Raw genomic sequence first — 22525 nt, 5'->3', positions numbered from 1 at the left:
TGACTGGATGGCATACCCCTGGTAAGGCTCAGGAACGTTTGAAAAAAAAACTCCTCTGAAAGTCGCAAGATTATTAGAGTGGAACGTGCAGCGCTTAATTTGTGCCAGTGCTTTTTACAACGCCTATGCATTTACTTCCCTAATGTGACAGTTTGAGCCCTCTAGCCTAGGGTGGGGTGCACACAGCACAGGAGCCAATACATTTTGCAAGCGAGTATTAGTGTATGTCAATTGAAACTGATAAATTAAGCACTGGGAACGTGGGTGGGAAGGTAGGTGAAACACGTGGTGTGCAAAATAAAAATTTCGATGTCTAGGACCTCAACACCCAGAATGCACCTGGGGTTCACAGTCACCTAATATCTGGTTAAAGTACTCCCTTTGAGAACCATATAATAGTAGTACAAAAATGTTCAACAAAAATGTGTGCTTTTGCACCGTCAAGGGGGCTGCGAAGTAAAATAGGCTGAATTGGCTATCCTCTTCATTGATGCCGGGATCTTACAAAGTGCTTATGTTGTTTTCGACATAGGAGTTGCATATGCCGGTTATATACTCTTCGGTCTCTTTCCTATCTACGACGTTTTAACTATTTTATTGATACCTGTTTGTTCGTTTTTACTTAATCGTGGGATCCTCTGCAACCCTTTCTCTTTTAATTCAGCTTCTACTGACGCGCCTTTTTGATGAGGCATTAGGCACAAGAGACTCTGTTGGTGCTGAGGCTATGGGAGTCAAGGCAATGGTGCGGCCTTCGACTACACTTTGGGATTACTGACGTTGTACTACAGGATGAGTGGGGGCATAAGGAGGTGGCATGTAGATGATCGGAGGACCTAATAACAAATCATCATCTACATTCTGTTTAGTTGGTAACTCAGGGTAAAGAGTCGAGGGCATTCTAACAGGATATTGACATGAAATCTTTGACGCCTTAGGCTAGTTCCCACACAAACCTAGCAGCAATCATCCCCCACACAGATGTAACAGATGATCGCAGCTGGACATTCCGACTGGATCTAAAAACACGTGGGATCGGTCAGATCTAAGGGTTTGGGTTATTGATTAAGTCAGGCCCCTTTGTTGGTAAAACAAGCCCCGCCTTGTGTAGGTAATAATCAATGTCCACAGAGGTCGGTTAGTGCCTGGGACCGGATTGAGTGGCCAGGTGCAGGGAAGGAGGTTATCAAAGGGGCTTGCCTGTGCATGGAGGATGAAAGGACAAACGGGTTTGGCACGGGAAGCGACTCCGGGGCTTTGTCATAATGACAAGGTTTTACAACCCCAGTACATTTGTTCAGGCTTAGTCAGAGCACTGGGGGATGATAGCGAGGTCGGGGTGACACACAGGTGACCAGCAGTGTACGAAATGGCCGTGATGTCTAAAATGGCTGCAGCTTATGCGCACGCAGAGGTTCTTGTTAGGCAAGATGGCGCAAGCAATGTTCATATTTGTTGTTTTATATTTAACAGTCCTCCCTTTGAACATAATTTAGCCAGCTTGCTAGTCTTTCTCAATGTCCATAATCTTGGGGCGCAAGGTACTTATGTAAGGGAACACTAAGGTAGTATACAGCGTACATCCAAACAACAACCACATATTGTCAGTACTGGGACCAAGAGAAACAGTGTACGAAATGGCCGTGATGTCTAAAATGGCTGCAGCTTATGCGCACTCAGAGGCTCTTGTTAGGCAAGATGGCGCAGGCAATGTTCATACTTGTCGTTTTATATTTAACAGTGGTGCTCAGGTGTCAGGAAGAGGCCGGATCTTCCTCTCCTGACACCTTATATGCCCTCCCAGTCCCACCCCTTCCTTTAACCCCTATGGTCCCGCCCCCCATCTTGTCCTTCCGTTTATTGCATGAAAACCCCGGGGGAAGACAGGTCTGCGACCTTCACTTCCCCCGGGAGCCGCATCGCGCAATAACTACACTCCACGCTGTTATTTGAAGTGTAAAAGGCAATTTTATTTGGACAAGGTTGCAATCGTTTAAACTTATTAACAGTACATCAATGCATGAAATATACGTTTCCATCCCATACCCACGCATTCTCCATTCTGCCTTTTCGAAACCATCTCACCTGTTTGACTCTTCACCCATTCACTCGATAACCTCCTTCCTTTCCCCATTCTCCCCTTCACTTGCCCTCCAAGCATCCTCTGTTGACTTTGCCTTCATTGCTCATTGCCTCCTTTGCCCCACTATCAGTCACCTGTGTACCGTTCTCCCCCCACCCGAGGGGTGGATCCACCCGTATGTGACTCCCCACCCCTCCAAAGTACCGCCAACCAGGGAACCCCCGCTGGGTGGTTACCTGCCCCCTCCTCTGTGCTGTGCACCTTTTACATCCTTCCAGCCTACCAAGCAGCCTCCTAGTGGACGACCATCCTCCCCCATACCCTGCGTCCTGCACAAAGTACCAACCTTGGTAAAAACGTGCCTCGCGGAAGGTGCCCTATCCAACGGACCCACGTGCCCTTCAGTCCTGTGCGCCTAAAGGCTGCCCCATTCAACCGCACCTGGTGAACGACCATCCACCTAAACATGCGTCCCCAGCAAGTCAGGAACGTTCCTGGGACAAAAACCCCAACAAGAAAAGATGCTCTCAACGCGGCGACAGTCCATCTTCTCACCTGTCTCTGCGTGACGGGTAAGCAAATAACATCCCAAGGGGCCACTCCTAGCCATAAACGGCACCCTCCAACGAAGTGAACGACCATCCACCACCTGGACCAATACCTGTATAAAACAGCAACCTGCCCGGGCCCAATCCTGTGACCGAAAAAAGGTGCCCCCCCTCTCATGGGGAACGGCCATCCACCACCTGACCTGCATCCCATGGAAACCAGTTACCTTGCAGGGCCATTCCCTGTCCGCAAACAGAAACCTCCCTCGCCCTGAACAACCAGTCATCCCCCTGGACCTGAATCACATGTACATACAACCTCTGTCGGGCCCAATCCTTGACCCAGGACAAATGCCCACCGTGCGGCAAACGACCATCCACCACTTATACCTGTGCCCAGCAAAACAAGCACCTTTCCTGACCCATCCATTGGTCACCCAAGGTGCCCTCCCCCTTCAAGGTGAATGACCATTCACCCCTTGAACGTCCGTCCATTGCGTCCCTTGATAAACAATAAAATGTTTCGACCGCTCCTCGACCATAAAAAAGGGGGGGTGCCCCCCAAAGCTGAGTAGCATGTAACTCTGTTTCCCGTCTGTGTAAGTGCATCATCTCTTTACGGCCTATGTAACCTTAGAAGTTCCTGACGACAGAAGTATACAATAGCGTGTCGTGATCTTCAGATGATCATAGGCGTTCAATGTGAACAAACTTTGGACCGTGTTAAGAATCAAACTCCTGCATGTTAATCTTTAATTCGTGTGATTTATTCCCCGACGCCGCACACCTCGCATTCGGCACCGTACTTTGAATTTATGTCTGTCACGATGTCGTAATAGCCCAAGGGAGAGCTATTTGTTTCTACAAGGGCTATTTCTTCAAGTAACTGTTTTTAAGTGCTATTTTTGATCTATGTTTGTTGATTTTTTTTCGTTTTTGTCTTGTTTGGTTTAGATAAGATACTTTATTTTTCTAAACTGTATGGTGTTCATTTGTGGTGTTTTCACTGTATTACTGTGTGTTTGGAGTACAAATACTTTACACATTGCCTTTGGGCTAAGCCTGTCGCTCGTGCCAACCTACCAAGGGGATGAGCAGGGGTTATCTAAAGTGGGTATTCCCCTAACCCTTATTAGAAGCAAGGGTCCCTAATTGGACAAAGGTACATCCATCTGCCATTTAGAAGCCCACATTTCTAATATTATTTACAATTAATTTTAAAGGTCAAACGTAGGCAGCGCATGCGCTGTCTCTTTCAGGCAAGCTATTTGCTCTGAGCTTACAGCTCACTTTTTGCCTTTTTATTCGTCCCTTCGATTGTTGTTCAAAAATGCTTGCTTGCTAGTGGTTAATCCTTCCTCTTTGTCCCTCCTTTTTGTGTTTGGTCTCCTCCCACAGGGCTCCACCCAATTACTATTAACATTACGCTTCTATGTTTGTGTTCATTTGAGGGACTTTTTTTTCTTTGTTTCCTGCTCGTTTAATTGTTTGCCCATCTTCGGTGGTTCAGCTTTGGTGCTCGCCACTTAATCTCTCCATCTCCTTCAAATACAGAGAAGAAATGTCAGACGCTGTTTTAAAAATCGCCTCTTTAATTTTCTCTGACTTCAAAGTGCAAGGATTTCCCCCAAGCCCCTTCTGCTTTACTGCTTGTTGCTTTAGCAAGCCTTGGTCACCGGATCTTCAGCAGCCCAACCTTGCGGCACAGTCAATATCAAGACTTTGACAACTCCTGGCACATTTTCTCTGATGCTTGTTGATGTAATGTGAACTGAAGCAACTTGAGGGTGTCTTACACTTTAAGTGAGTGCAGGTTGCATTACACAATGTCAGATTAATTTGTAAGGGGAATTTCTGTCGAGCACCTACTCGAGTAACCCATAGGTGTTAAAGTGCTTTACAAAAGTTGCAGTTACACTACTCATGATCAGGTCTATTTCTTTGTTTGCTTTTGTACGGTGATTCGGTGAAGGCAATGCTGCCCCTCTTCATTCATTATTTCAACTCTTTTTTTTTTTAAAACCTTTATTCAAAAAGTAAGGAGATACATGCGCAGGCCCACAACCACCATGGCCGGCAGCAAAGACAGTAAATAAGAACAGGAGAAACGTAGGCCAATCAACAATCAGGATATTTCAAGTTATTCCAGACGTGGCTGTGAGGTTCGCAACACAGGATAGGAGGTTTACATTTTTAAATTTTAGGAGAAGAGTAGGGGCTGCAACAGCAAGGACATCACACCTTACATGAGAAATACACAAAAGAGACGAGGGGGACGTACCCCATTTACAGTCGGAGATAGGCTATGACTACAGCAACTATGAAATCTAGGCAGCCGCGGTGGTAGAATTGGGCAGTAAGCAATACTACAGAAAGCAACATTACTAAGTATCATCCCAGAAAACCCACCCCCCAAAAGCAGAGAAACAGAGGCTTGTTGAGATGCCAGAAAAGAAAAAAGGTGCAAGACCAAGAGACAGCCAACCCTACTAAAGAGGAAAGAACCCTCCCAAAGCCGGAAAAGAGCGATAGGGACCATAGAACAAAACAAACTAAAATAACAAACCCCCCCACACCTGCCACCCTGCACCCCTGTAATGGCTACGGCCTAACCCACTAACTACGGCCTGTCGCCCCGGAACTGCCCCACAGAAGGGAAAACGTAAAAGAAATGGAGGAGGAGAGAAACAGACACACTCCCGGACACCCGGTACCCCCCGCCGGCAGTGACCTCCCCAAGGCACAATCATCGTCAATCAAAGCAAACATTCGACAATATCACGGGGAGGACATTCACCAATAAGAAACCCCCCCACCCCACCCCAGGCCCGGTGAGGTACTCGGTGCAATCCCGGCAAAAAAATGAACTGAGCAATCCCAAGAAAGTAAAAGTCAACCCTGCAGGTGTCACGGGGAGACCTATCGCCAAAGTCACAGCAAATGCGATCTGGAAGAGCGTCTCAGGTAGTCCAAAGCAGTGGCGAGGAGCAAGAACAACTCAAAGCCGGAATCAGCTCTGACCAGTGCGAATTCTTCCGAAGCACGCGCCAACCAAGCCACAGCCGACCAGAGGCAGACAAAGCGTCCACGGCAGTCCGAAGCACTGAAGATGGAACAAAGTCCGGACACAAAATGGCAGCCTTCGTTATACAGACGGGCCAGGACGAAGAAGAATGGCAGTCCCCTTCGACAGGATCCTGAGTCTCGGCATTGACGATCAGAACCTTCAGCGACGATACTCCATCGGATAGGAAACGTGAAGGGAAGACCAGGCACTGTAACGGGTGAAGGAGAATTGGGGCCGACTCCCGAATAAGCGAAGTCGGGCTGCCGCTCGGGCATCTTAAGATGGCGGCCCAAATCGCTCGACGGGACCACAAAATGCTGTTCAGGTGTCGCAGCGTCAGTGGCCGGTCGCGAGCAAACATCATCCAGCTTTGCCGCCAGGGAGACATATGTGACGGTGAATTGTGAGCGGAGCGCCCCTATCGCTGCCATTACGGAACTCAATGAATGCACGCTATCCGTCCCCTCCATCCTGGGGCCCAGAGGACGTAGGGGGGCACAATCTCCAGCCCACATCGCCGGGCTCCGGGCACACATTCAGGCGATCTCAACAACAGGGGCGCCCCGAACTGGCCCGCTCAACACAGTCACTGTCCGTGGGTGTAGCCCGCCAGCCCCCGGACCGGGAAACGAGGGTCAGGCACACAGCCCCCAGCCACGGTTCAGGAGGATCATAGCACGTCACGATGTCTCTTCTCCGGCACTCTCCATCAACGAGGTCACAAGTCGAAAGTGCAAAGTATTATTCGAATCCGGAAGACCGGCCACGATCTTGGTCCCACAGCCGATGTTGGTCAGTTCCCACTCGGACAGTTCAGGAATCGAGGCCCGGCGGCAGCCCTGGAGTAGGCCGAAAATGGAACACAACATAACTCCGTCGCCGAATAAGGTAGGAAGTCCGGGACAGCACCGTTGGCATCAGGTAACCTTCATACATCCAGGCATAGGGCGTGGGTAGAGGATGGACAACAGGATAGACGAGCCGCCGGCGGAGGTCGACGGAGCCGGGAGCTTATGCGGCCATATTGGTTCGCAGCGTAGCTCCTCCCATTTCAACTCTACCTGATAAATGGGAGAAGCATTTATCCCTCCTGCATCGCTACAATCCCACCCGCTGCCTCTTCCTGTCGTCCTCCTCGTCTCAGAGCTCTAATTTCAAAACACATTCACCACAGCTCCCAAGGGACTGTGAGACATTTTTTATTATATAGTGTGAACTCGAACATCCCGAAGGCGATGGAGGACTTTACATGAGCGATAGTTGCATTACAACAAGTCAGATTAATGTTTTGGGGCATTTTTATAGAGCGCAAACTTGACTGACCTAAATGTGTTGGAGCACTTAACAAAAGCGCCAGTTACAATACACAAGGTAAAGTTATTTTTTGGGGTTTTATGCTGCACGGAGATTAAGTGATGCTGACGCCATCCCTGTTTATTCATTATTTCCCCTCTACCTGGCAACTTCGGTCATTTTGTTGTTGGTGCTGCGTCCAGTGCTCCTACACCCAGGGGGCTGGGTGAGAGGAGAGGGCCGGGGGTTGCTGGTAAACAGGTGGTGCGAGTAGTGTTTTCAGTGGAAAACTCTGGATAAGGGAGCCTGGTGAATAGAGGCCTGCGGCGGAAGGATGTGATGTCTCTGCCATTAGAAAGTACTTCAATGCTTTTTCTTATTGGCTGTTCATTACTCAAGTGGTGCAGTCGTACACAGAATGTTGTAGTGCTGTTGACTTGCATTGAGGCACTTGTCTTTCTGTCTGTGCATTAAAAAGCCTTGGAATGTGTCCATTAATGTTTCCTGAGGCAAGCATTTATTCTTGAATCACACTGCATCACCCAGTGTGTGGTAATTGTATAGCTCTTCAATCCCTGGTGGCACAGCAGCCAGGACAATGTGCTAGGGTTCTGAAGGTGAGCCCTATTGGCTATGCCAATGCTTGCTATTAAGTGAGGCTGGCAAGATAGCTAAGGCTATCACTAGGCCTGGCCTATGATTACAAATTATAGTATTTGCTTTCTAATCTCAATAGTTGTCCAGAGTTTTCAAAACGTTTCTGGAGATAAAACGACTCCCCAAATCCTCCATTCATGGCAATTCTGAGGTGGTGGAAGTGCGGCGAGGGGTGGTTGGTACAAACATAATGCACTCCTGAATAAGATTGAGCGATATTCTTTGCAAAGACTGCTTTGTTACAGAGTTTTATAGAGCGCGAACTAGACCCGAACCAAATCGGGTATCAGAGCGCTTTACATAGCACCAGTTACATTACATGAGGACACACATTCATTTTAGGCACAGGAGATTAAGTGATTTGCCCAGAATCACAGGGGGTTTTGACGTCGTTACCGAGACTCGAACCCAGATCCCCAGGTCCGAGACTATACTTTGTAATTGTAGCATCTCTGTTAGACATATCAGCTTTAGGGTGGTCTTCTCCATAACCTTTTGCCCACTCCTCTTCTGTTGTTTAACCCCTTCGCAGCGGGGGTGATTCCCCCGTGGTGTGGGGGGAGGGGTCACGCACGGCGCCGCGGTGCTCATGATGAGTCCAGCTCGTCATGCTGCCTGCCCAGTGGTGCTGGGCTCATGAAGAGCTGGACTTGTCATGACTCCGCCCACTCCAATAGAACGCCCGCACGGGTGTGGAATTCACCGCACGGGGGAGTGCCGCGGCCGTTATGATGAGCCCAACTCTTCATGAGCACAGCTCCACTGTGCCTCATGACGAGCTGCGCTCGTCATAAGCATGCAAGGTGTTAAATTCATTTTGTTGGCTGTAGGACTCTGTTTACTTTAGCATTGCTAGCCAGTGCTGAACTGCTTGTGCTCACTCCATTGCTAGCCAGTGCTGAACTGCTTGTGCTCACTCCATTGCTAGCCAGTGCTGAACTGCTTGTGCTCACTCCATTGCTAGCCAGTGCTGAACTGCTTGTACTCACTCCATTGCTAGCCAGTGCTGAACTGCTTGTACTCACTCCATTGCTAGCCAGTGCTGAACTGCTTGTGCTCACTCCATTGCTAGCCAGTGCTGAACTGCTTGTGCTCACTCCATTGCTAGCCAGTGCTGAACTGCTTGTGCTCACTCCATTGCTAGCCAGTGCTGAACTGCTTGTGCTCACTCCATTGCTAGCCAGTGCTGAACTGCTTGTACTCACTCCATTGCTAGCCAGTGCTGAACTGCTTGTACTCACTCCATTGCTAGCCAGTGCTGAACTGCTTGTGCTCACTCCATTGCTAGCCAGTGCTGAACTGCTTGTACTCACTCCATTGCTAGCCAGTGCTGAACTGCTTGTGCTCACTCCATTGCTAGCCAGTGCTGAACTGCTTGTACTCACTCCATTGCTAGCCAGTGCTGAACTGCTTGTACTCACTCCATTGCTAGCCAGTGCTGAACTGCTTGTGCTCACTCCATTGCTAGCCAGTGATAAACTGCTAGTGCTCACTCTTTAAAACATGTGGTGATGTTTGTAGGCAGGACTGATGATTAGTGTTTCCTTCATTAGCCAAGTTTTACAACACGGCCTCATAGGAATTATGTTGCAGGTGGGTGGAAAAGGAATAAAAGAAAGAGAACGTGGGGGTAGCTGCAACCTAGTCACAGAGGCCATTCCTTGCAGAAAGAAACAGGCCTACACAACACGTTACTTTTTCATGCACTATTTCTGCCATGTTCATACTGTCGCTCAGTCCATAACACAGGCTGAAATGCAGGTATAGATAACAAGAACACTGGTAGCAAATTCTAGTCTCGCACCTAATACGCCTATGACAGTGAGAGGAAAGCAACGCTTGTTGTGGCACTATTTATTCAGAAGAATCCCATTCTGAAACCAGGTCCAGGTGTGAGACTGACAACCTAACCAGAGGTGAAACAGACAGACGAATCTAAAAGAATTCTGTTGTCACCAGTGTGCTGAAGGATTCAAATTTTCCTTTACATTTCCTCGAAGAGGATAATGCCTTACTTCCTTTTAAGCCCCAGAATGATATAAACGGGGCATGATATTATGCTGTTTCTATAGGCCTATTCTATGGTCGGGTAAGCCTGTCCAAACTGTTGATTTCCCTGACACTACCACAAACATTGGCTGAAGCAAGCACAAGCACAAGCAGTCCCCCCATACCTTGCAAAACACCTATACAGCATGACCTTACGAATTCAAAAATGCCTCAGTTTGCAGGCTGTGGGACACTTTTTCTTCGCTTTATAAGTCATTAAGGGGTGGCACTTTTAATTTGGTGCCCCGGCTTATTTTCTATCCCAGGCCGACCATTAACACCTAAGTGCCTCCTACATAGAGTTTTATCATGTAAGTGCGAACTTCAGTTAAAAAAAGAGCTGCATTTTCCATGTGAGTTTAGTATCAGCCTTTAGTAAACAATAGGGTCAGTCTAGGCTTATTAGGCCCTACACCAGGTTCCCTGCCAAAACCACTTGGAAACCGGTCACCTTCAGGTAACACCCACTCGCTGCACAGGCCTTGGAAGGATGAGTAAAGAAAATGAATCCTGTGGCTTTCAGGTTGCACCGATTGTATGGGCTTTGGAAGGATGAATAGCAAGATTGAAACCCGAGCCCTTCAGGTGACACACAAGTCAGCAGGGGATGCATTAGTTCATTGGGGTGCCTTATTGTTAATATGATATATTAAACATATACTTATATCCTTAATGCCAGGACTGGCAGAGAGATAACTGCGTGGTATACTAGTCTCTTGGGAATTCATCTCATTCTCCTACACCTCAGCTCTTAAATTAACCTCAGCTTCTCTCCATATGTTCCCCTATTCTTGTGGGATGGACACCTCAGGCCCCAGTACTGGGTGTGTCTCACGTAATGCCGGATAGTCGATTTGTGCCTACCCATAATGACCCGTATTTATAGGGGAATTCAACACCCTCGAATCCTGTTTTTCGAACGAAGCAATAGTAGTTGGTCCAAAAACCTCAAAACGTCTGGGCCATGAGATCTCACCCACCCCAGGCTTGTCCTGGTCTGAACCAAAGCACTTTTTGGCCACAAAATAAATCAGACTCTTGAAGATGCCTTCACAACAAGGGGGCAAGCGGATTGTACCATCTCTACCCACCCAGTGCAGGAAGGAAGGGGGAGCTTCTTCCAACAGGAACAGATGGAGAAGGCTGCTTGGCGGCAGTGCATTATGCTGAGTGTTCATACAGCCTGTGTGTAGCTACATGACTCACTGTGTTTTGCATATTTAGATACAACTCTCGCCTTAAATATTGCTGGAAATATTTCCGAGACCTCATTATTTAATCTGACATTAATGCGCCGCGGGGACATGGAACCTGTTTGTGCTGCGTGGCAGGACGCACCCCTCCGAACTGGTTGAAATATCTGCATGTGCGCGAGCGAGCGGCTGTGGACCAGCCGCGCGCAGGCTCGTGACATCACAGCCCATCTGTCAGACGCCGGCGGCTGAACGGCACGTGCCGAGTCAGGGAGTAAATAGAGACGTTTTACTTACTTTAGTGTTCCATTATGAAATGAGAGATGAGCATGCTTGTGTTTGAGTGGGAGAGTGCGCTTGTGCGCGGAGAGCCCTATGCGATAAAGCCCCCATTATCTCTTCTTTAGAAAGATTCAACCATGCACTGTGGGACTAGGGATGCCTGCCCTGGAAAGACACAGCCTCGTAACACCTTTTCAGATTTGCCAATAATTTAAACTCCGTATTCATCAAATATTCCAATACCGAACCACTTTTTGAGGTCCCCTGCACAATATGTGTGTATCCCAACTGGTCGTTGATTTAGAATAGTAAATATGCCCTTGATTGAGGACAATGTGCACTCCTAGTAGAGAAAGAGCGAGGGAGCATGCGCGTGCACTACTGAATCCGCAAGTAGGTGTGAGTGAACGAGTCAGCGGGCATGAGTGACGGTGAGAGTAAGTCGGTGTATGAATAAATACGTGTGCATGGATGTCTATTTCGGTCCTAGCAGTAAGTAATCGTGTTCACTTCTGCTTCTGTATTGTCATGGTTACAACAACTGCATCCCTCACCCTGTTCCCTCCTCTCTTTCTTCCCATTTTCCGGAAAAGAGTTGTGTGTAGCAGATCCCTCAGACTGATACTATTCCATCCATGCTCATGTTTAAGTAATGATTTGTTTAGCGTATTTAAAAATAAAATAATGCAATAAGCAATGGCATTTTGGTCAGTCGAGAGAGGCCTAGTCCCACAAAGATATTCACAGAAAAACTACTAATCAAATGCCTCGCCGCCCACTAGCTCACAAGCATCCCCTTCTAATTCTAATTCCGCTGCCAGGCTTTGAAATTTCTTACAAATATGGAGAGGATGCTCTCCCTGCTGTACATCCTTTTAGGGTCCCCACCAACGTCTCTCATTTTCCACCAGGGACAAATCCACCTCTTATCTGAAGTAAACTCTGGAACTGATCTGGACTTTGGACAGTCGTGTTTCGTGCAAGCTAGGCACGAAGGTATCACTGATGACCGTTGTGAATGGTGATACTGTCAGGCATGTCTGCTCTCTTGATCCCAGGGAACCTTAAGATGAAACATATGCAGTGCTTCCATGCAGTTTTAGCTTGTCCAACAAGGAAAGGCTAGTAAAGACAAGTAATTTATTTATCATGTTCATCCCCGAGCGATGGATACCACAGGTATCTTGGCCTTTTTCCATATTTGAATTGTTAGCCGATGTTTCCTCATGACTCACTGCTCTGCTAGCCAATCTGTATCAGAGAAGTTTCATATCAGCCACGATCCAGCCCTCCCTTCTAAATGTGGGTCTCTGTGTTGGTTGAACAGTGAAGTGGGGAGACCAGAAAACAAACACAATAGAGAGTTGGGAAGAAGGGGAGAGGGAACAGCAAGGACATGGGGAGGGAAGTGGATGGCGTTAGAAGTGCAAACATTTGTGGAACCTAAGGTATGAAGGAAATGTAAGAGCAAAGGAGAGGAGGAAAGTGTGATGGGCAATGGGGGCGATTCAAATTTGAATAGATTCAGATTGATTGAGATTACTTGGAGAAGTGTGGCTCAGGGGTTAGAGGCGGCAGACCCGGAAGCTGAGATCGGCCCTGGACCAGGGTTCAATTCCCCGCCTCGGCGGGTCTTGGGCTTAAAATTCCACGGACTCGATAATTCTCGCTCCAGTGCCTTCTCGACTCACGGGTTCACACTCTGCGACTCTGGGCAATAGCTTGCTTAATCTCCACAACGGCCCCTCGCGGCAGGATGCCTGGCTTCACCTTGTGGATACCCTGCCGGGGTTATCTCACAGTGGAATACCAGGACGGGTTCCCTAAGCAAGTGCCGGGAAACCCACTGCGGGTAGCTGTGCGCTATATAAGCTCAAATACATTTACATTTACTTCTGTGCAATTCTCGGGTGTATTGCAGTACCACACTCTAATCTCAAACAGGAGCATCTTGAATTTTTCCTGTACCTTTTTCCCCAAGGAGGTAACCAGGACCCAGAACAAGGACAATGAAGTGGACCAACCTCTCCCAAAACACAACATTTCAGATCTGGAACTTTGTGATCATCTTAGGCACCGTGGGCCTCTCAGTATCAACTTTGTTCTACTATGCCATCTTCCTGCAGGCCCCCCAGTATCCTCCTCTTCCTCCCTGGCCATTCTAATCAGCCACCATAGGTTATCGCGGATCCTTCTCTTTCCAGTTACCACCCACTTTTCAGAGACAGTGTAGGGCACTGTGCACCATCCTCCTCCGCCTTCTCTATCTTGTGCAAGGCCTAAGGGCCTCTGTGTATCTTCCTCTCAAGTCACTCTGAAGATGAATACTACGCTCCGCATAGTCATCAGAACTGGTGGGTCAGAGTGGAGCACAATCTTTATTCGGGAACCTTTAAATTGAATTAGTTGCACACTAATATGGTCTAAATTAGTTTCATTCTTTGACAACTGTTTTGATCAAACTAAAGCAAATATTTCGTTGTACAAGTGTTTGTTTCCAATCACAACCCTCCAATGATTTATGCTACTTTACACAATTTATGTTATTCATTTTTATGAGAAACACTAGTGTTGGTAGTAGTACAACTATGGACTGTGTATTCCACCTCGCCAACAGCTGACCCTTTTACACAAGGTTCCAGGATAACATATCGTTTGATTGCTGATGATTGTATACTTTCATTTGTGATATGTGCATAAATATTGTTCGAAGACAAATGTTTTAGCAGATGTGTCACACCTTGTTTGAACATTCGCCCTCACAAAGGCATTGGTTTGGTCTTTGAAAAACATTTATTTGATGCTGAATATGTTGCCTGGAAATAACGGAATGATCACTTGATGTTGAGCTTCCACTATGAGTTTATTTTTACAGATTATTTGACATTATGCTCCAGCTTATACTCTTTCACCTTTCTTAGCCCCCATCCCTACATGTCTCCTTCCCCCACTGTACCTTGTGTCTACAATGACATTGCAGTCGTGGAATATGGTACCCAGTGAGCTGATTCCTAATGGCAATGATAATCCAACTATTTGATTAAAAACATTGTGATGGGTTCTTATTTCAAGACCTTCTATTACACAAGGGTAGACTGTTACTGTTTGTGATAAAAACACTCAACAAGGAATTGTTTTAAAATGTATATAATAACCCCTTCTGTTGCAAGGACAATGTCTTTAGAATAGTTTAGGGAAAGGAAGTCTGAAAAGGAAATACGGTGGGTGGGATCCATGCCCGAAGGCACCCTAGTAACGGAAGGCAGGTCTCTGGGTGTGTGGTGCTTTAGCTTGGAGTACCAGGCATGGGAACTGCAGGGTGGGTGTGGAACATCCCGATATGCCGCTGATGCTTCTTGGCTCCCTGGCACAGTAATGCTATAAGGCTCTGTGTATGTGTTTGCCCTCTACAGATCTGTATCCAGCAGGGATGGAAGGCACCCTATGGCCGCTTTGATGTTCTTCCGCTTGTCCTCCAGGCCAGTGGAAACGACCCCGAACTCTTTGAGATTCCGCCGGAGATGATCATCGAAGTGCCTATCCGGCACCCCAAGTAAGGCAGGGCATGGCTGGGGAGGGTCAAAGCAAGAAATCTTAGACCTGTGATAGTGACTAGACTATAGAAGCAGAATAGAGGTGAATTGGAGGTTAAGAATATATATTTCATAGACTTTTTGAGACTACAAGTAGGCCCTTGTGCAGCAAACTCCAAAAGTACGTTGAAGCCCTACCACTACATCACTTGACTGGAAAAGGATCTATTAAGCACCTTCGCTGTCTGCCATGGAAATCTTTTCCATCATCATGGATGCCCATACTTTAACTCTGACCTTTAGCATATGTGTTCTGAATATTTTGATAATACAGAGGTCATGCACCTCAAAATATATAAATACCTACGTTACAAAGATCCAGCTTTCTCATGCCTAGTGCCTTGCTTGAACACCTTGACATATGCCAGGTATTCGCCCATACCGGCCTTCGTAAGGATGGAACCAAACCTCCTGTGAGAGGCTTGCTCGACTTATGGCTGATGAGGAGCTTGTCTTTCCAGTTTCACCGGCAAGTGTTTTTTACTAGCAAAAAACGACCAATATCCCTACAAAGCAATTCCCATTTGGACCCCAATTTAAGCCTGCTATTTATTGATTTCCACTCAAGGCTGCAATCAGTTGAAGACATCATCGAAGGATGGTGTTCTTTAATAATTTCATTTATGAGGATTCGTGCAGAATGTAGCTGCCATGGCACACACACCCTACACAATAGCGTTACTGTGTCCACTGTCACCATTGGGTAACCTCCTATAATGTAGAAGTAGTGAAAACAGACTGTGTTCACTTGAAACAAGACCACACTAAAGCTCACCTTTTTCCGAACACTGCTGCAGTTCCTTTCCTGATTTTATGCTTCCCCAGGGCAGTATGTTTATATTATAACACATCATTGAGTCGGTACACACAGCGTGGCACAATTTCAAACCAGGACTAGAGCTCAAAGTTAGTATTTAGAGCTTTTATTGGGGCTACGAGCTAGCAATCCCTAGCTAATATAGCCTGGAGAGTACAATTGTATATTCCTTTAGGTCTGCCATTTTCCAGTGTCGCCTCCTGCTATACAGAGAAGGGGCTTTGTTGACAGATGGCTGTAGTATTCAGAGTTGGAAGCTTTGTGATTATTGCTTGGCAAAGAAGTAAAGCATCATGCACGCATATGCCATCTGCTTGTTCAACTTGTTGTTCAGTTCATCTCCTTTCACTTGGGAGATAACCACCTCCCACTACACACGTAACGTAACGTCACACCCGCACATGCAGACACACTCATGGATTCTCAGCCACAGTCTCAAACAAGCATATACCCTCATGGGAAAATGTCTTACACCGAAACTGAAGCAAAGGAAGCAGTAACTGAACAGCTATCAACCACCTCTCCCCTCCTAGGTTAGATCCCTTGAAAAGTCATTCGGCCTTCAGTTATAGACCTATAGTGACAGCCAGATTCGCTTACATACTGTGTAACAGAAGTGTGGCCTGCCGCAGCACAGACATCCACGATTGGGGAAACAACACTTACAACGCAACTTTTACAATGCACTACCTTTACAACAAAACATTTACAACGCAACATCCATTACAACGCATGCCATTACAACGCAACCATTACAACGAATGTCACTACAACGCATACCACTACAACGCATGTCATTACAACGCAGTCATTACAACGCATACCATTACAACGCATACCTACACTATCCAACACTTACCCTACTGTTGCACCCCCTTGAGTTAGAATAGTAATTTTTACCCCTACACTATCCAATACTTACCCTACTGTTGCAGCCCCTGGAGTTAGAATAGTAATTTTTACCCCTACACTATCCAACACTTACCCTACTGTTGCACCCCCTGGAGTTAGAATAGTAATTTTTACCCCTACACTATCCAATACTTACCATACATGCAATGTAATGCTATGCTTTGTAATGGTATGCGTTGTAAATGTAGTATGCGTTGTAGTGGAATGCGTTGTAAAGGTAGTTTCAAAGAATTTGTTGTAATGGCATGCGTTGTAATGGAATGCGTTGTAATGGATGTTGCGGTGTAAAAAATGCGTTGTAAAGGTATGCGTTGTAAAAGTATGCGTTGTAACGACATACATCCCCACGGTTGACTTGTTGAAAGATGTCTTTTGTGTAATGGACCAGTGGAGATCGCTTATTGTAAATAATCTAGGGCAACTTCAAAACAATGAAAATATCAGAACATATCAGAATAAAAAGTAGTGACAATAGTGTTTAGAAAAATACAAAGGCAATTTATTCAAAGTTCATGATTACATTATTAGTATAAAAACATGATAAATCTAGTCCTACAGAGACCAACATTTGTACAACATCCTAACTACACACATCCATCACACATTCATACTACACTCTATTATTCATATCAATATATGTAGTCTGTTTGTAGATAATGCAAATCACAATTAGATCAAAATTGATATAGCAAAACATTTAAATGAACACATGATTGTTAGGGTGGTTTCCAGATTATCTCTACGTGCGTTTCGGCAGAACACTGCCTTCCTCAGGAGCTCCACCACCGAATGGTGTGCTCAGAATAGGAACAATTTCCACAGGAGAAAATGTAAGATAAGTAATTGATATTTTCTAGGTTCAAACCCCAAGGGTATGGTAAATGATGAATACCTAGACACGAGATGGAGCCAGAAATTTCCAATTGGCATATTTACTTCTCACATGAGGATGAAATATATATTGTCTACTTTATATATTATCAGAAACGAGGTGAGAGATCTTCTCTTATAACCTCTAAAGCTTTAAGCTGGTAAATGATGAACCTGGCAAGATGGATGAGCTGCCAATCCACTAAATCTTACAGCATGTGCTGGATGCGATCCCACTAGAAATCGTGCACACAGCTCTTACGCTGGTGTCGGTCACATTGACTGAGATGCCAAGAGTTACAAACCCTGTGAATCGCTGCCACCTGGCACCACTAGACTGTTCAGAAGATTTCAGCACCATTTATCACAAGACCTTCATTCACCGCCTTTCCACCTGAATGAGCATTAAAACCAAATTCTGATGCGGGTTCCCGTACCACCTAAGCACAGACACCATGTTGGAAAGTGGGTTATTGGTAGGGGCAAATATAGGTCTGCCACTGGCAATAAAGCCACAAAGAAAACACAGTGTAAAAAGACTAAGTTAACGCGTGCGGTCAAAGAACTGGGAGAAAGAAAAAGAAAATCTATTTTCTAAAAGAACCCTAACTCACCCTAGTGGTGACATGCTTCATCATGGGGTTCCCACAGGAGGGACCGAGTATCCCCCCTGTGTGCTTCAACACCTGCGATTGCAGCGGAGCAGGTATTTCAAGAGTGTAAAGTGATATATGTGATCAGTGGTGAAAAGTGAATGATAAAAGATCACAGCTGGTCCCAAACAACTTTATTAAAGGGCCAGTTGTTCACAGTAAAAACAGTGAGGTCACTTGCAGGTTTGTATTAGAACCCCAGTGACCCGGTGTGTATTGACCGCACGCGTTAACTTAGTCTTTTTACACTGTGTTTTTCTTTAATTAGGACAATGTCACTTGTGAATTCACAGCATTAGGCTCTCTTTCGTTGTTGTAAATTGTGATTTAGGGGATGAAGAGTAGCCTGATATACCCTTCCTCTCTGGTTGTTTATACACAATAAAGCCACAAACACAGAGTAGGACCCAGCATAGGTCTTAGAAAATTATTCCTATGCTGAACATTAGTAACGTGGCTGCGAGCAGACAGACTTAACTTCAAAGACAGGTATGTAAAGCATTTAAAAACTCAATTTCAGTAACTAATTAAGAAACAACACATAATAAAACTCCAACACCAATTTATAAAAATAAGAAATATTTGTATCTTTAAAATGACACCAAAATGACAAACATCCAATGTAGGGAACCGGAGATATGAATTTTCAAAGATTTATTAAAGTATAGCACTTAGAAGATTATAGCACCATATTGCAATACCTGTTCGAGATAGTCAAAGCTTCAGGCCGGGCGCAATGGAACCCTGAGCTGCTATAGCCACCGGCAGGTCCCGGTCTCAGTTTCTACCCTCACACTTAGAACATTTCTGGAGCTTTTCTTCCCGAGGCCCCTCGAAGCTCCCAGCCAGTCCTGATTCGGTGAGGGTTTGCCAGCTTGACTTGTGACGAGGTCCCAGTCAACTTCCCTGATGCGAACTTAGAAAATATTACAAGATTGTTTCAGCCGGACAATCCAGGAGTCCAGGACGACACACAATGGAAGGCAGGTGGCTTGGCTCTCGCGGTTGCTCCCGGTCACCTTTTCTACGAGTGGACGTAGAAACTTTTCTGGAGCTTTTTCTCGCGGGGTCTCTCGATGCTCCTCATGTAGCCGGATCCAGTGAGGGTTTGCCGGCTTCATATTTTCTCTAGTCCCGGTCAATCTCTGGAAGTTGGAGCTATGGAGGTTTTAGCAGGACGAACCTGGTTGGCTTAGCCGGCTCGTAGTTGAAGGCAGGCAGCCTGGCTGGCAAGGTTAAGACGGCCCCTCTATGGAGCTTTTTTCAAAGTTGGTCCAAAGTTCTCCAAACGTCTTGAACTGCTTTCTGAAGTTACTCAAGGGGTCCCAAAGTGTCTCTAACTCACTCCAAGGGTCTGGAAGCTCCAAGATGGTCCTTGAAAGTTGAGGACTTCAGTTCCCACAATCCACTGGTACAAAACCCTTACAAATCCACTGATGGATCTCCAAGGTGTAGATTTAGTTGGTGATGTTCCAGTTGAGCTCTTGTAACCTGTAGCTTTTAGGGAATCCACTCTTTATTTCTTTTCCAGCAAGATAACCCACAGGGCTGTAGTTTCAGATGATGCAGTCTTCAGTGGTCAGGCCTTAGAATTCTTTGCACTGCAAAATCTTCTCAGAAAGGCACTTCTTGCTTCAATAAGTTTCAAGCAGCAGATCTGGAGGGCTCTGCCCCTCTCAGTTACTTATTTCAAGTTCTCTGGGTCAGGCAGGCGGTCACTTCTAACCAATGGGAGCAGGGTAACTCCTCAAAGTGATGACCACATCCTGTAGCGTGTGGCATTGTTTTGTCCCAGAGTGCATCAAATATTCCAAATTCAAATCCATAATGGCTGATTTTCCAGCAAGGAGGTAAGAGTGGGCTAAACACACCCCCTAGGATGGCTTATTTCCAAAGACTCTTCTCCTACCATCTGCACATACCTTCCCTAATCCTGGGTCTGATGGGGTCAAAAGTGTAAAGTGGAAACTGACACTGCGGCTATCCCTCTGCCTTTGAAGACCATGGTTTACGACCCCTCCCCATAGCCTGGCATTCCTATTGAACAGCACACTGCCCTGCCAGCAGAGCTGGTTAACCCTAGGGGCTCTTTATCACCTCTTCAAGGCAGCCTGGCTAATCCTCTTAACTCTGTCCAATCAGGGCAGACCACTGGAAGGCTGAATTTGGATCCACAATCAAAGTCTAATAACTTCTTGTCTGTACATTTTAGGAGAAATTCAACAATATAATATTGTTGAGTTTTTCTCTATAATCTAGGAAGTGTTTAAACGGTAGCTCTAGCTCCTTCCTATCAGGAGTTATTATTTAATAACTTCCTGCAATGTTAACCTATGTGGCTCGGGATTTGCAATGGGAAAAATGACTAGGCCAGTTTTCTAGCACCAGGGCTTATAAAAACATATTTTATAAGTATCTCCCTAACTTCTACAGGACCCCCACCCCCTGTGCAACTAGGGAAGATTTTAGGGGATCTGAATCTGCAAAGATATTGCAGATCCCCCTTCCACAGTGCTTCTAGAATCAAAGTCGAATTTGAGCAGCACTTTAACACAATGTGGGGAGTGAACTGTGAAATTTCACTTACCCCAGGCATATAAAAACTAATGTTATAAGGGTGTACCTTATAAATACCTGACCCCCTACCCCAGGGATACCTTGGGGAGATCCTGGGGGTCCCTAATATGCCAAAACATTGTAGGTTATCCATTTTAAGGGCCCCTACCACCAAAGTCGTGTTTGGGCACAATTTACTTTTTAAAGCAGTCCTGGCACCCAATGCTGCTTTTAAACTGATCTTTGGCTTCAGCAGTGCACACATGCAAGTGCAGAAAAAGCTGCTGGCCTCTAAACTGCCATTCCCCAGGGTACTGGGGACTTCTAGGTAGTTTCAATCCCCTGCCCTATTATACACTGGATGCTTATGGAGTAGGTCATGCCAATGATAGGGGTACCCCACCATACCATAGTGTACCCTAGTGTATGTTAGGTGTTTTAACTGTATCCTAATGTGTCTCTTTCAGCTTAGCACTGGCCCTGGGCCTGGTTAGGCAGAGCTCATGGTCAATCAAAATCAGTTACCATCAGTATCAGTCAGCAAAAAGTTGGCGGGTGCCCAGGGCACAGGATGACTTTGCAATACACCAGTTTACCCAAACGTGACAATACGAATCACAACATCTACTAAACTCCCTTAAAGCCTTCACGGTTGTATCATCTTTCTCTTGATCTCTACGTGCCACACCTGACAGTCGTTTTGGCTGATCACAAAACCCAAAGACACCAGTACCTGAAAACACCAAATTACAGACAAAAATATTTGTCCATCAGTGGTCTCTAGTGCCTTAAAGCTTTAGTTTAACTGATCCAAACCAGTATTGCTGCGGTCTTCATCTTGGTGCTCAATCCAAACAAAAAGGAACCTGTTCTCTCCAACACCACAAGGCGTTCTCACAAGCAGTAAGTGCTCTTTGACATGAATCAGATTAACACCTTAGCTCCCAATATGTGCCAGATGTTTTGGTCTTTACATGAACAGCCACATGTTCAAAAAATAACTGTCACTGCCTGCAAGACGCACAGAAAATCAGCGTTCTTGTTTGTGCAAAGCCATGCCAAATAGAATCAGAATTCTGATCCAAAATATCGTCCCCAACACCAAACGAAATGGCAGTGTCTTTGCTGGAATTCCCGACGCTACCAGATCACCCTTGAACAGCATCCTACAAACACCTGACCAATGAATAGGAAGTACAATTACGCATGCACAAATAGATTTGCAAATGAGCAAGTGGAAATTCACTTAAGTATCCCAGTAGTATATTTTGAAAATCTTTCTACAGTCTGCAGATCAGCCCGGTCGGAAATTTGCAGATGCATTGTTCAGTTTGTTCTGTTGATCAGGTTCAAGGTCTCTTCACCAGTTTTTCTATGCTGGAACTCTCGAATATATGTTAGACACGTCCTATGGTTACTGTTATCAGCACACGGTCTCTTGTGTTTATCTGTGATGAGGTCTGCGTTTCAGCACGTATCCAATGCAAACAAATAACAATTCACATAAGTAGAATGAACACTGTCTCCCACATATACACACACAGACATAGACACATGCACATCACATTCACACACAGACGTGCAGGGTGAACAGTAGCACACATCCAGATGAATACAATGATTGCTGTCAGACGCACACTGACTGACACTGTCTCACATATGTCGGCAGAGTGAACACTGGCAGGCACTCACAGGCAGAGGAACACCATCACACACTGACCAGTGCCCTGCATCCCTCAGACTATGAAGGACCTCTCATCGACTGCCAGGTGGCCCAGAGTAACAGTAAGCATTTAGGGAGTATTGTGTGTTATAGGGCGCTCTACGGCACTGAATCGGAGTTTATTGTGCTGTGGTATTTATCGCACCTGATAAAATCCAATACCATTGGGTTCAGAATGTATCAAATGCAACAAATCTCACCTATTCAGAGTTTTTGGGGCGTAACATTT

The 22525-nt window shown here is 46.0% G+C and overlaps 1 protein-coding gene across 1 annotated transcript in view; it reads left to right on the top strand.

The window, feature by feature from the left end:
* The window catches only part of NOS1 (nitric oxide synthase 1), a 534740-nt gene that overhangs the window by 378529 nt on the left and 133686 nt on the right, over positions 1-22525 (top strand). The window contains exon 8 of the mRNA XM_086943269.1: positions 14586-14725. Within this exon, the coding sequence (XP_086799395.1) occupies positions 14586-14725 (140 nt within the window). The remainder of the gene's footprint in view (positions 1-14585; positions 14726-22525) is intronic.

The sequence above is a fragment of the Lissotriton vulgaris genome, chromosome 11, assembly GCF_964263255.1.
Source record: "Lissotriton vulgaris chromosome 11, aLisVul1.2, whole genome shotgun sequence".
Lineage (NCBI taxonomy): Eukaryota > Metazoa > Chordata > Amphibia > Caudata > Salamandridae > Lissotriton > Lissotriton vulgaris.
The sequence above is the reverse complement of the archived record's forward strand: the minus strand, read 5'-3'. Positions and strand labels throughout refer to the sequence as shown.